The sequence below is a fragment of the Petromyzon marinus genome, chromosome 15 (assembly GCF_048934315.1).
Source record: "Petromyzon marinus isolate PM22_M1 ecotype Great Lakes invasive population chromosome 15, UKy_Petmar_22M1.pri1.0, whole genome shotgun sequence".
Classification (NCBI taxonomy): Eukaryota; Metazoa; Chordata; class Hyperoartia; order Petromyzontiformes; family Petromyzontidae; genus Petromyzon; species Petromyzon marinus.
This window is the reverse complement of record NC_133681.1, coordinates 2,588,904-2,603,305: the sequence shown is the minus strand read 5'-3', so window position 1 is coordinate 2,603,305 and position 14,402 is coordinate 2,588,904. Positions and strand designations below refer to the sequence as shown.

The window sequence follows — 14,402 nt, the reverse complement described above, 5'->3', positions numbered from 1 at the left end:
TTTGATAAATGCGCTTTATTGAATTACGAAAACATTCTGCAATTGCAAAGGTTAAAGCAACGTCAAAACGTTTTAGATCTGTCACGGCACACTTCTGAAATGCTAAAGCATGGCGGCGTGGACGGATGGGCGACGTTTCTTGATTTGAAAGCGACGGCCCGTAACTTACTCGCGAGACAAACCAAAAGCTGAAGCGAGCTTCCTCGCGAGCCATGATCTCGCGGTCGTTAAGCGGCGACTACATTCGCATCATGATAAGAAGTTTCCCCCCCCCCCCCCACTAACAACTAACGAAGTATCCTATAACAACAACAAAAATGAACATATAAAAACGTCACTTGTTAAAACTTGGCCACGGTGGAAGTGGAACCGGTCGCCCCGCGCTGCAACGGCTAACCGAGTCTACGTGTCCGCTTCCAAGAGGCTGCGCAAGTAACGCTCGTAGCAGCGATCGGCCTCGTTCCCGGCGCGGATCTGCCGCCTGAGACGAGAGATGCCCCGGGAGAGCGACTCGGACGGGTCCCTCACCCACCAGGCCTCCCCCCCCACCTCCTCCTGGGGCTCGTCCAAATCCACCTCCCAGTTCTCTTGCGGCAGCAGCTGTAAAAACAGAATTAGTCGGCGCGTTGCTCTCCTGCAGCTCAAACGAGCCGATGAGGCATTGGTGCTAATCTTCCTGTTTGCAGCCCTGCCACACAGCCGGTGGTGGAAATTTGCACATTTCTAAATGGGACAAAAAACAATGTTAATCTGTCTAAAAAAATTGGTACTAAATGTATCAACCCCAAAGGGATGATGATGATGGGGCTGAGTGTACTCCCAACTTGGATTTCAACTCACGACCTTGGCATGGGGTGGAAGCCACTTGTGTTGGCATGGAGATATGTTCAGCCATTATTAAATAATGGAAATATGAAAACGTGTGAAACGCCCTTTAAAGATACGCTCCTTGAAAATCCGAAATTCATCCAGAGCACCTAAGGCACGATTCCTGCTTCAAAAGCGATTTAATGTAGGGATGCACAAGTTCTGTATCACAAGCACAGGGTACATATGGTACCAGTCACATGATAAGACTCAACGGCTGCCATCTGCCAACGCACCCTCACAACCTTGACAACTACCTTATTGTCTCACACTGCCACTGTATTTATAATTACTTTTTAAATTTGACATAGCGGTGTAATTAGTGACACTGCATCTCAAATACTGTAGAATTTGTAGCGTGCAGTTTTCACGCAGACGCGCTGGAAACCACAAGCAGTAAGGCAGCCAGAAGTTGTGCCAACATTTGCTCAAGGTTTGTGGTCCTACTTCCGGATGTTTGGCCAATTCCATGAATGCGTGTTTAAACTCATGCGTGCGAGTTGGGAACACTCAATTCCCGTATAGATGGAGATTGGTCAACAGTTGCCGGACTGCCTTCATAAGCTGGCCATAATCCAGGAGATGGTAACCTCGATATTCACAGGTAGGAAGGAGTTTTACAACATTTGTGTGATCCACCAACCCTTGCATTGGTGGATGACCATGGTGGATGACAACAACAGTCTGGAGGTGGTGCAGCACAGCTACCAGTGCCTGGCGGTAAGTCCACAGATGTATTGTGTGTACGGTGAGCGGCAGTGGAGCGGTTAGCACACTGCGCTATGAACCCGGCGACCCGGGTTCGATTCCCGCTCACGGCCAACACCAGTGACGATTATCTGAACCGGTCCTGGGCCTCCCCTAGGTCGACTAAGCCTCAAATGAGTACCTGGTCCAGTGTGTAAACATCGCCACTGGGGAGACAAAGGCGGTAGAGCGTGGTGCTGGCCACCCACCCCCTCGTGTACCGTTCCAGGCTTCATAGCTGCTTGCTAACAGCACTTGCCCCTACAGTCTGTTAAGGCTATATGGGGAATCTTTTTTTTTGCATGGTGAACTTCTTTCGCACCGTACGTAGTCAACCGTGCTAATTTAAGGTGCAGGGGAAGGATAACAAACTGAACACAAAATAAGTTCGAAATAAATTACTTTTCAAGTGCATAACTCCGGAGGCATACCTAATTACGGAAGAGCGTTTCAGATGGCCGCAGAAGCGTATACGAAAGAGTGCGATGCGGTGACCATCTTTGTTCGATGCCCAACCAAAAGTCGCTGCTGCGAGGATGACCGGCGTTGGCGTGATGATGGTTAATGCTCCCTGACGATATCAGCGAGGTGTTACCGTATTCGCAACGGGCGGTCGCAGTGCTGTTTCTATCACAGCGGCGTGCAACTCACCTTTGCTTTCGCGGGGGTGCAGGTGAGCGAGCTTGCCGACATCTCGGGCGGACCGCAGAGCCACGCCGAGAGCTGCCGCTCAAAGCTGCAACGATGACAACGACTAAGACTTCACGACAAACGCAGGGAGCCCAGTTCCTCCACGCGGTCGCGCAAACGGATGCCACCGAGTAACGGGTTCGAATGAAATTAAAAAAAATCTGAACGCATCCACTGCGCGTGCGGCTTTCCGGGCTGGGCGGCGCGTCGAGCATTTCTTCAGGAGTTACAAAGACGACCCCCCCCCCCCCCACCCCTGCAGCCTCCCATCCCCCCCGCCTCCCAAAAGCGCTTCCCAATTCAGAGCACTGCACCGATTATATGCGGCTGTGGAAACTTATCGATAGAAAAGTCATTTCAAATTGGAAAACGTTCTGTCAAATAATTAGACTTGCCATTTAACGCAACATAGCATGTAAACTTGGCACTCCGCACCCAGTTTTCCACCGGTCAATTAGCCCAAACAAATTTGGGTCCTAAACACCACCACCTGCTGATTGGTTCTTGTGGATAGGGAAATGTACAGTGAGTCCTAACAGTGGAGATAAAACGTCAACAGCCTCTTTGCAAACATTTATAAAAAAATGTTCACAACCCATCATCCACACAGCCTTCTGAGGTCGTATTTCAGCAACCTTAGTTCCATAATGCGAACTCTGTACCGGTTTTAACATTCAACGTCTCATCAGCAGTCAGGCTTGCTTAAACCAATGTAGGTGAACTGCCAGATCTTTATAGTCAAGGACTCTCCTCTCTATAAGACATGGCGGCTCCTAGTTCAACAGAAAACAGTATCGTACGTAATAATAATAATCTTATTTCAATTGACATGGCACTTTTTTAAATGCCTCAGCAATTTAAAAAGTGCTTTCCATCGAATCTCGTGTCAACACAAGGTGACTCGGCGGCAGACTGCGAGTGGGCCGGAGCCTGCCAAAAGGAGACGGGGATTGGTGCTCTGTGCTATCTCACTTGAGGAATTTTAAGGTAGATCTTGCAAGAGCGGCCAAATACTCTGAACGGGAAATGTCGACTCCAAATTTGGAGGAAAAAAACCGGAGGACCCGGAGAAAAAACCATGCGGCCACGGGGGGGGGGGGAGGGGGAGAGAGAGACACGCAAACTCCAAATACGCAGGCGTTAGGGTTGGGATCAAACCCACGACCGCCTGTATACCAGGCGAGGTAATTAACATCTCGTCACCGCGGTGCCCCTTAAGCCAACGTAATCACGAGCGTGGGCACGCAGTGCAGTGTGGGAGACCGTGCTGTCGTCATGTCACACAGCCTCACCTGGCGTTGTCCTCGCGCTCGAGCTGCAGCGCCTCCTGCAGCTCGGCCGTGAGCGACTCCGGCAGCAGCTCCGCGGCACCATCCACCACGGCAAAGTGGACAGGCCGCCGCCGACGCCGACGCTGCCCGACGTCCGCATCCTGCTGTGATCTGCAAGGCAGTCGCCAACTTTACGAGCCCCATCAGCGCAAAGTGCCTTTTGCGTTTAGTTTGTCGTCTTTCCCTCGCACATCCGATTAGCATGGTTGGCTACGTACGGTGCAAAACAAGTTCAACATACATACACACATAGCACGGTTGGCTACGTACGGTGCGAAACAAGTTAAACTTACACGTACACATAGCACGGTTGGCTACGTACGGTGCAAAATAAGTTAAACTTACACGCACACATAGTACGGTTGGCTACGTACGGTGCGAAACAAGTTAAACTTACACGTACACATAGCACGGATGGCTAAGTACGGTGTGAAACAAGTTAAACTTACACGTACACATAGCACGGTTGGCTAAGTACGGTGCGAAACAAGTTAAACTTACACGTACACATAGCACGGTTGGCTAAGTACGGTGCGAAACAAGTTAAACTTACACGCACACATAGCACGGTTGGCTAAGTACGGTGCGAAACAAGTTAAACTTACACGCACACATAGCACGGATGGCTAAGTACGGTGCGAAAGTTCAACATACACGCACACAGTACGGTTGGCTACGTAAGGCGTGAAAGAAGTTCAACATACACACATCCGTACAGCACCGACCGCGGCCCAACCCTGAGTAACTTGCACTCCACGAGTGCGTTCACACCACCATAGTTCAACGCGTTCCACCTTGAAGGCCATCGCAGGTTCATGAGGTCGTTGTGATGGATTGTGGCTTGTGTAGAACATGTGTGCACACACACTGCGCTCATAACGCCTAACACGAGGGTTTTATGCAAGGTCTCAAATTGGAGGAAACGGTGGGCGCAGTGGTTAGAGCACTGAACATCGTGGCTAATATTGCTGGCAAGCGACGCCCGAAACGGTCCTGGGCGCTCTCTTCACCAACCCACACGAACGGGCGTGGTGAAGTATAGTCAAACGATCCCCTTGATCTGCCTCTCGGTCAGGATTTGTTAGACCACGGGTTGGTGATGTGCCAAGAACCAGTTCCGATATAATTTATCGGCAAGTACTCTGTTAGATGTGGACCGCCTTTAATGCGAAACTCTAACACACGCCAATTATTGGGTGCCGCGGTGGCGAGATGTTAACTACTTCGCCTGGTATGCAGGAGATTGTGGGTTTGATCCCGATCCTGATGCCTATTTTATATTTAGAGCTTGCATGTCACTTCTCTCTCTCTCCCGGTGATCGCGTGGATTTTTAATTGGGCCCTCTGGTTTTTCCCTCCACATTTAGAAATACGCGCTTTAGAGTATTTGGCTGCTATAAATTTCCACAAGATAAGCCGCTTCCTGTTGAGCTATCATTTGTGATAGCTAGATCGCTTTTGAAGAAGAGCTATACAGCTCGGTGGGGGCCTGACCTGGTCAAATAAAAAATAGTTAATCGTTTTTTTCCAGTTCTATTATTCTCTGGTGTATGGTGTATGTACGTGTTCAAGAGCGGCGGCGGCCGGCGTCTGTGGCAGCGCTTGTGCACGTACCGAGCGGCCCTCAGCGTGGCTGCCTGCGCTTCCTCCCACGCGGCCGGGGGCCGGTAGCTGTGGAGGTCGCGCTCGAGGTAGTAGACCAGCGCGTCGCCCTCTTCGCTCAGCGCGTCTGCAGGCGGAACGGCGACACGAAGTGGCAGGGCCGCAGCCGTGAGGCAGCGGCACGCCAAACGCTGCGCCCTGCGCGCCTTGCACCACACACTCCGCGCCTTGCACCACACACTCCGCGCCTTGCACCACACGCTCCGCGCGTGTGCTCCGTCGCTGGGCGAGACGCGGATTTGGCGCAACAAATTAAATCTGCTCGATTTATTTTATCCTCGGAATCGTTAGGTGTAAAGAGCGGAAGCGTAAAACGTCATCTCAGTCGGAACGCGGCAATTGTCATTATTATGAGTCCACTTTATTGCCCAGGAAAGCCTTCACTGCTTTTCTGCAAGTGAATGCAGAAGTGCAAAACGAGACCTTGGATATTAAGTAAAACATAAGTGGCAAATTATTTTAAGTACTGTTTTAAAAAATATTTTATTGTAAATTTATTGATGTTCTATTAAATGTGCTTAAAAAATATTTTTCTGCATTTTATTACATATTGGGACCAAAATGTTTTCCATAATAGACGTCAATGGGAAAACATGGCTTGATATACTGAATTTATCTTCACGGACAGCTTTTGAGGAACTCGTCTGTTCCGTTATCAAGGGATTCCCGTAATTGTTCAAAATTGGCTAAATTAGGATGATGACACCAGCAGACGATGACCTACCACCCCTCTTCGAATGACGTCAAGGGACCGTTGACATCCACCACGAAGCAGTTGGCGTGTCGTTATTTTTTTTACGGTTGATACACAGACACCACGGTATTAACTCGGGCGGCCGGTCGAAACCAATCCGGGAACCTCTGCAAGCGGCGAACGCGCCACCGCCGGGCCCGCGTCCTCGGCCCCAATTGCGAGCACGGGGCATGTCGAGTGCGTGCACCTGGAGAGACGTGTTCCATCTCGAGGAAGCACTCCGACAACTTGTGTCCAACGCAGCAATCGAGCAGTTCGTCCCACGGCACGGCACAGCGCACTCCGAGGCGCCGCTCCTCCTCCTCCTCCTCCTCGTCCTCGTCCTCCCCTCCCCCACACGCACCGCGATTCGCGTCCCTCTCCATGCCGGCTCTCTTCAGAATCCGTGCCAGGTTTGACAACAGCACCGGCCGGGACTCCACGGAAGCCACGCGTGGCACGTATTTCTCCAGGGCGTCGTCGACGGTCGACCAATCGGCTGCGTAGCCAGGGGAACACAGGACAGCGCCGCGCGGGTGATTGGCCGAGACCGTTATGGGTGACGCGCGATTGCGCTGCATTGACGCTGTGCACAACAACGTCTTTGTAGTTTCAATCTCAACTTGGCTCAACGTGAAATGTAAATGTGCAGCCCCTGCAATTGATAGCTCGTGCACCGACGGCAGAAGGGCCTCCACTAAAGCCAACTCTGGAGGGTATTTCGGACTCCTCTTTCAAGCTGACCGAGGGCCGGCGTACCCAAATTTTACCCCACCATACGTAACCTGCCCATCGACTGGGATGCAGCCATTAATGCAGCTGGATGGACAGTGGGCACGGTGGTGAGAGATGGGAGAAACTGCCGCACCGAGACATGGAACTGAACCGACGCCCTCTGCATCCCAAGTCCGGTGCGTGCAAACCGCTAACCCTCACACCGCTGCGGGAGCTCCCTTCGTTCATCAGTTAATAATGGGGAAAACGTTTCTTCGTCGCTCGACATTCCTTTACACGTGTGGGAAAATTCATAAGCAGGTGAGGAATTCCGTCTTGATGCGCAAAACTCCAGCAGCAAATTGCGCACTTTGGTTGGCGGTCGACGTTCGAAGCGGACCGCGACCCCCCCCTCCCCACCCCGTGGTCGCCCCCCACGATGCGTGGATGAAACACATCGGTCGAGACGTAGCCAAGAGCGGTTGATGCGAACGCTAGCGCAAGAGGTCACACGTTTGGCGCAAAGCTCCTTCGCCAACTGTGCGGTGATGAACGAATGAATATTTCGTTTAAATAAAAACGCCTCGGCGTTTCTGGCGTGGGCAACCCCCCCCCCCCACCACCACCTTCTTGCGGGGGCGGCGGCAGCTGGAACCCCATGAGGACGGCCTCGAGCCACCGCAGGTGCCGCGGCGAGTTCCAGCCCAGGTGGGGCGGCAGGGCCTCGGCGCGCGAACCCCGGGAGAACTCCGCCGGCGGCCAGGACAGCGCGGCCAGGCTCGCGGAGCAGGCGACGGCCGCCAGGTGGCGGATGACGCCGTTGTACAGCTCCACGATGGCCTGGGGAGACTGCAGCGGGACAAGCGCAGCGCGGCATCCGCGCACGGCGAAAACCACAACACGCCAGTGATGACTCGCAACAAAGCTAAGGAATAAACAGTTCCACAGCAGTGACAATGTAAACCTCGTGTTGCTGGCGAGCTCCTCCGCCCGCGTCGAGAACCCGGTTGAGCAGACCACTTTGTCTCGTCCACACTGCGCTCAACCACCAGACTTGTTGGCCACGACAACTCATTCACCTACTCACCCACCCAAGCCACCCACTCACACACCCGTCCATCCACTCGCCGACTCACCGCACTGCAGGTCACACAACACTTATCTTGCCGATTCTTCTCTCAAACTGCTTCAACTATTGAATCCCCTCCAATCATCTCTTTACTCAAGCTTTTTATAATAACGTCGCTCAATTCAACTAACATGTGAATTCTTAAGTTAAATCACTGATAGTGCCGTTTGTTGCTGGCTCCTTGAGGTCTTGGGCCGCTGGGACTGTGGTTCAGCAACTGTGTTTAAAATAAAAGTATGGAATGAATTATTTTATATGTTTCGTTCAAGCTATCGTTTTTTTTTTATACATGTGGGGGATACGGAGACTTTATACATGGTGCTTTACAGTTCTCAGTGTCTCCTTTGAATACCACAATGCTCGAGGAAGTAAGTGAACACCGGTGAAATTACCGTTAACATGTCCTGACAAAATCTCCACTTCCAGAATGAAACGGTCGTCACAACAACCGACGGACGTGAACTACGGCCAAGGGCTTAATAAGATACGAATGAGCAAAAACAGATATGATGTGCAACAAATTTTCTCATCAAAACTGAAAACTCAACAGTACAAGTACAGCTCGGGTAACCACTGAGGGAGACACGAGATCAAACCGATGAAACGTAGACGAACCCAAGGCAGGTGGAGGAGCTTTTGAATCGATTTGATCACGAAGAACAAACATGCCGACGTGTACTCTTTGGTTTTTTCGGTAAAGTCACGTAGGTAAAAAAATTAAATGAAACAACTCAATTAAATCACGACGTTTCGAAGGCAACACAAGCTTCCGTCTTCAGGTGGAACCGTCACAGCAAAATTACTGTATCAAGTGACGAGAGCTCTCAGAAACACGACCTTATATACTGGTTAAGGGGAGGGGGGAGGAGCCAGGATGGGCCATGGAGGGGGGGGGGGGGTTATAAGCTGGTGAGGTAACGCCTGGAGCTGCAGCTGAGGCTTTGCGATGTAGATGGCGGAAGTAGATAAAGCAAGCCAGGATTAAGCCGCCTTTTGTTATGCTGCCGGGTGGGTAAAATTCCCAAACAGGCAAACAGCGTGTGAAAAGCTAAAAAACGTGTGGTAATGCTGATGGTAGTGTGTGGAGCTGGGGGTAACACACTGACCTACGATCGGTGTGCATTACCAGACTCTCCGGCAAGTGTAACGACTTAGACACTGCCAAGGAAAACTGAACCACCCAGAGAAGTCTTCAAACGAACACGGAGAGCGCGCACGCTTGGAAAATTACACCGAGAAACTGAGGTAGGGCGAAGAAGAGCTAGAGTCTCTCGCCAGGGAATGGGTGGTCTGGACCGGCCAACTCAGCACGCTGCAGCCGCCGCAACCCTCACCAGGACAATAGGACTGAGAAACGAATGAACGAACTGACGTAGGAGTGAGAAGGACTGCAGCAGAGCAGACCCCCCCCCCCCCCCCCCCCCCAAGGGGTGGCGGCGGGTGTGCGGAGTCTTTCATCTAACAGTGGATAAACAACGGCCGACGATGACCGATGACGGCCACAACAAAACAATGTAATAATAATGTACCCACGGTAAAAAGCTCGGGCGGACTGCGCTGACGAACGAGTTATACGCGGAGAAGCTACACCCAGTCACAGTGGACGAGGCGAGGCAAGGCAAGGCAAGGCGGACCTGTGGCCCCGCTTGGGCCCGGCGGCGGGCGGCCTGGTCCGGGTAGAAACGGCTCCCAAACTCTCGGCAGACACCCTCCTCCAGGAAGCCACGCACGGAGTCGCAGCAGAGAGGCGGCGGCGCGGGGCAGCGGGACGCGAGCCAGCGCACGGCCTCTTTGAGCTGCACGGGGACACGCGGCACACGTTCACTCTCGGCGGGCGGCAGCGGTGGCGACAGAGCAATGGTGGTGCAGCCTGTTCTATAACACGGCGGGGTAGTGGTTGCGCTCCTGAAGAGCACCGCGTTGTGGGATAATCGCGTTATAATAAATCATGTATAATGTAGGGTGAAGCACGGTCCACAGTAACACGAGAGATGTGTACGCAGGCTGAACAAATCCAGAATAAGAGTTTGTTTTGGGTTAGATCGCATGAATATAAATGTGTCGTTAAACCCGCCACCGCCCAACGTAGCCAATCGGTAAGGTTTGTCACGTGAACAAAACATGCCAATTCGGTACTCGTTCAGCACATCGATGTGTTGGAGAGTAAACCCACAACATTTACAATTCGAGTACGACGTTTCAACGGTAATTGCAACCAGCCTCATCAGGAGACAGCCAGAGCAGTGGATAAATCCTCCTCCTGTTTCGGTCTTAAATAGAGGGGTGAATATGACGTCGTCACTTGTGAGCCAATCAGGTGCTGCGTCTGGTGGTGGCGGGTTTAACGACACATTTATATTTATGGGATTTTATCCAAAAAACATCTAAAGGTTAATATTGGTCACGAAAGCCTACGTGTTAAACAGGCTGAATAAAGACTGAGGCGCGTGAGTAGCATCTAGAAGAATCCAGCAGCATCCCGCCTCATCTGATGCTACGCCGAGGCAGCCGTACAACCGCTTATTCCTGCTCGCGCGACGTAGTTCCGTTCGCTCGATATCAAATTTGCATCCTCGTTATAAAAAACATGTGGTCCGATACATTTCTCACATTACATCCAATTCAAGTTATGAAAACAACACGCAACATTTTCGGAGAACGGGCTGTAACCGCTCGTGCCTCACATCGAAAAGATCCTGTTCGTACATTCAGCATGGGTTTGTTACTTGTTACACGCAAATGACTCGATTGGAATTGCCCGTAGCGACATCCCCCCGTGGGTCGGGTGCAGCAAGGCGCCGAGTGTAAATGCAGTAGCGGTTTACGGTTTGCAGACGCATTTACCGTTTGGTTGGATTGAAGGAAGGTAGCGTCTTCAGCCATGTGCACGACCCTGTAGTCGCTGATCCTCCGATTGGCAACCAGTTCCTTCAAACTCAATCCTGCATACGAAACACACAATGGGGTCCGCAGTAAAGGTTTTGTCGCGTTAGATCGCGTAAATATGAATGTGTCGTTTAACCCGCCACCACCCGACGTCAGCCAATTAGTAAGGTTTGTCACGTTATGACTACAGCACACTGGAGTGTTGGAGAGTAAACCTACAACATTCACAATTCGAGTACTGTGACGTTTCGCTGGTGATTACAATATCCGATCTAACCCAATTTTGTAAACATTATGGAAAATATTGGTCGCGAACGCCTACGTGGTAAACACACAATGGGGTATTAACACTTATATTAAAGGCTATTATATTTAAATGGTGATTATAGTACGTCTCCTTTCCATATCTGTCACTGCACATGAATCACTTAAGATTTTTTTACACATACCATCAGCCACACGACCTTCTTGGAGTGCATAATATCAGCAGGGTTGGTTCATTAGAAGCAAACTCTGTATTGGTTTCTGATCAGCAGAGTCAGGCTCGCATACACCAATGCTGATGAACTGCCATATATGTATAGGTAAGGACCCTGTCTATTGGACAAGGGTCCGAGTTTGGCGCAAAACGAAATCATACCCAATACAATATTGTAATTTGCTCTATCAGATCCATCTGAAACCCACTGACTGAGCAAATGTAACCACATCTACGAAAGCCGAATGGGAATTGAGCCAGGAGCTACAGGCTGCAGTCGCAATGACAAGAGATAGAGAGATGAGCTGCGCCAGGCCGTGATCTCGGTTTGATGGAACGGGGGGGGGGGCTCCTTAGCACACTCGCTCAAAAATATCGCCCTCCCATTAAATTCCTGGAAAACATCTCCCCCCCCGCCCTCTTCCCACCCCTCCTTTTTTTCTTCCCCTCCTTCTCCCCGCCCCCTCTACTTAACTTTAGTTCTTCCTCCCTTGCCTTTCCCTCCCTGTATAAAAGTACATGCTCCCGCTCGCGGTCCCCACCTATACTAAAAAACTAAACTATTTATATTTAAAAAGGTAAGGTCCACTGAGCTATATAGCTCTTTTTCAGAAGCAACCTGGCTATCACAAATGATAGCTCAACGAAGTGGCTTGTCGTGTGCAAATTTATAGCAGCCAAATACTCTAAACGCACGTTGATTTCTAAATGTGGAGGGAAAAAACGAAGGACCCGGAGAAAAATCCACTCGACCACAGGGGGAACACGCAAACTCCAAAGATACAGGCGTCAGGGTCGACCTCCTGCATACCAGGCGAGGTAGTTAACATCTCGCCACCTTGGTGCACCTAGGTGGGGCAGTGAGCCCAATGTCTCCCCCCCCCCCCTCCTCTAAACCCAGGAGCGTAGAGTTTGGGAACTTCTGTCCGTGGAGTTTCTGTGCTCTCTTCCCCCACGTCCCGGTTTGTTGTGCTCTGTAACGGGCTCGTGTTGAAACACAATGACAAACAAAATAATCCTGGAAAACCCTGCATGAGTGCAAGCTCTTGGGACCTTTCCTGCTCCACACTAATGATGATCTATCTTTTATCCCATGGTTAATACAACCGTGCCATCGTCGTTAAGTCTTGGGACAAAGTATCGAAGGCTCGCAGAGCTGCGTTTACCCGTTGTGTACGGTAATTGTCCATAAGAGAATATTTCATAGAGAAGCTTCTCAAGTTCCTTACGGTGACACCATCGTTTACACACGAAGGGGTGCACTTTGTCGTATGACACGAGAACTGACAATGTAACATTCCTAAAACTGAAAATGTGGCAAAATTATCTGAAAAAACAGATTTAATATGGTGTTTATTGTGAAGACCATGATGACTGGGCTGACTCCACCAACTCGCTGAACTTGAGAACTCGGTGTAACCACAGGCCGTGGCTGAAACCCGGATTCAAACCGAAGGCTGCTCTCCCAGCGTTAGTGGCTTAATGGCTTGACCCGCGATCCATTCGGCCTCCGCAAAACAAATTATTTTCGCTGAATAGGCTGCGCCCATAGTGCAGTGCGCTGGGCGATTACACCATCAATCAGTTAAACTCCTACAAACCTGCACAGTGACGGAACAGCTTCAACACCGTCATGAGTAAAGAATGGCCATCAGTGCCCATGTTCAATGCAGACATACGTGCACCCACACAACCGTACTTATTACAATTCACGATTAAAGTCAACTTCGGCACCGAGTCCTAATGAGCATTAGAGACTCACAAAGTCTTACCGTGCTCAACCTGCCGGGTGTCCAGCATCCGCGCGGAGTGCGGCACTAGCACGGCCACGGGCGTGGGCGGCCACCGTGGGCCACCCTCCAGCGCCTGCGCCAGCTGCAGCCGGCCGCTTTCCCAGTACTCTTCTTCGGGGGTGGCGCAGGGCCACGCGGGCGCGGTCATGCTGGGCGCACCGACGCCGCGGTGGAGCCCTCTTCCAGCCTCGGGCTCGGGGAGGAGCAGCAGCACCGCGCTCGTTCCCAAGAGGGCCCGGCTCTCCTCCGCTCGCTTCGCTTCCGTCGCGCTCAGCGTTCTCTCCATCAGCCGTACGCACACGTGCGCTGGCACTGCGTTTCGGAGACTGGATCCCCGGTCTTCCTGTTCCAAGTCTAGAATGAGAGCATCGCAGCACAACGTTATAGCTGATCCCGCAGCTGCTGCGGTCGACACGCGGCGACCTCCGCAGTCTGCCCTGACATTCTCTCGCCATCCCCCTTCAGGGGCTTCTCTTCTCCCTGGTGGCCGGCTACAATGCCGACAATCGGCCCTCCATAGCCCTGCACGAGTGTCCCACCCGGGGCAGCCATCCCCGTGGCTCATCGTATCTACGTTGACCTGCCCCACCTTCCCATCCGGACTTCTGCAACGCTCATCCTGTCTTGCCACTAATTTCCCAGCATATGTCTCAGGTGCCTGCGCTCGTTTTGCCAGAAACGTTTCTTTGAGCTGCTTCAAGGCCGGCTGGCTGAGCCACACATTAACACCGCACTCTCCTGCCTCGAATCTGCCTTTCCCTTACACTCAACACTCATCTCGAATTACCACTGCCATAACGTTCACTGCATTCCAAATCATTGTATGTCCTGGATGCAATTGATGACGAAACCACCCGATCGTCACACTCACTCATTGAGTCTTCTCCATTCGCAGCATCAAAGCTGCTTGCTGATGTGCTCCCGGGTGGGCAGCGCACGGTATAAAGCGACAGAGTCTTCAGAGATTCCTCCTCCTCAATCTCCTCCTCAGTCCCCGCAGCCCGGTGATTTGTGTCCACATTGCCTCGCTGAAACTTGATCTTCAGCCATCGGCACAACAGCCTGCAAAAAAAACCCGACAGCAGGAGCAGCCGGTATGATCTCGACTGACGCCTGTAAATCCAGTGGTCTCTGCCAAGGATGTGACGGTGACTTCGATTCATCCATTCACATCAATGTACCGATTGCGCCCGTAAGAAGCAACCGTTTATGAAAATAGGTAAGGTATATGTAAAAGACGCACCCCACGCGATGGACAAACCAAGAAATGAAAGAAATGAGACGGGGAAACGGCAAGATGAGAATTGGTCCTCGAGTTGAATCATGGCTCCGAATCGTGGCATTCACTGCGGTTTTCATTCACTACAGCCTT

At 51.5% G+C, this 14,402-nt stretch overlaps 1 protein-coding gene across 3 annotated transcripts in view; it reads right to left on the bottom strand.

The window, feature by feature from the left end:
- MCM3AP (minichromosome maintenance complex component 3 associated protein) overlaps positions 1 to 14,402 on the bottom strand; it is a 47,660-nt gene continuing 33,258 nt past the window's right edge. For 2 of the 3 annotated variants that reach the window (XM_076067199.1, XM_076067200.1), the window contains 10 exons: positions 13,902 to 14,092; positions 13,010 to 13,384; positions 10,718 to 10,815; positions 9,508 to 9,669; positions 7,368 to 7,593; positions 6,239 to 6,529; positions 5,250 to 5,364; positions 3,597 to 3,746; positions 2,266 to 2,350; positions 1 to 600 (listed from right to left, as the gene is read on the bottom strand). In XM_076067199.1, the coding sequence (XP_075923314.1) occupies positions 403 to 600; positions 2,266 to 2,350; positions 3,597 to 3,746; positions 5,250 to 5,364; positions 6,239 to 6,529; positions 7,368 to 7,593; positions 9,508 to 9,669; positions 10,718 to 10,815; positions 13,010 to 13,384; positions 13,902 to 14,092 (1,891 nt within the window). In that variant the 3' untranslated portion in view covers positions 1 to 402. The remainder of the gene's footprint in view (positions 601 to 2,265; positions 2,351 to 3,596; positions 3,747 to 5,249; positions 5,365 to 6,238; positions 6,530 to 7,367; positions 7,594 to 9,507; positions 9,670 to 10,717; positions 10,816 to 13,009; positions 13,385 to 13,901; positions 14,093 to 14,402) is intronic. The other variant, XM_076067201.1, reaches the window with a different exon arrangement.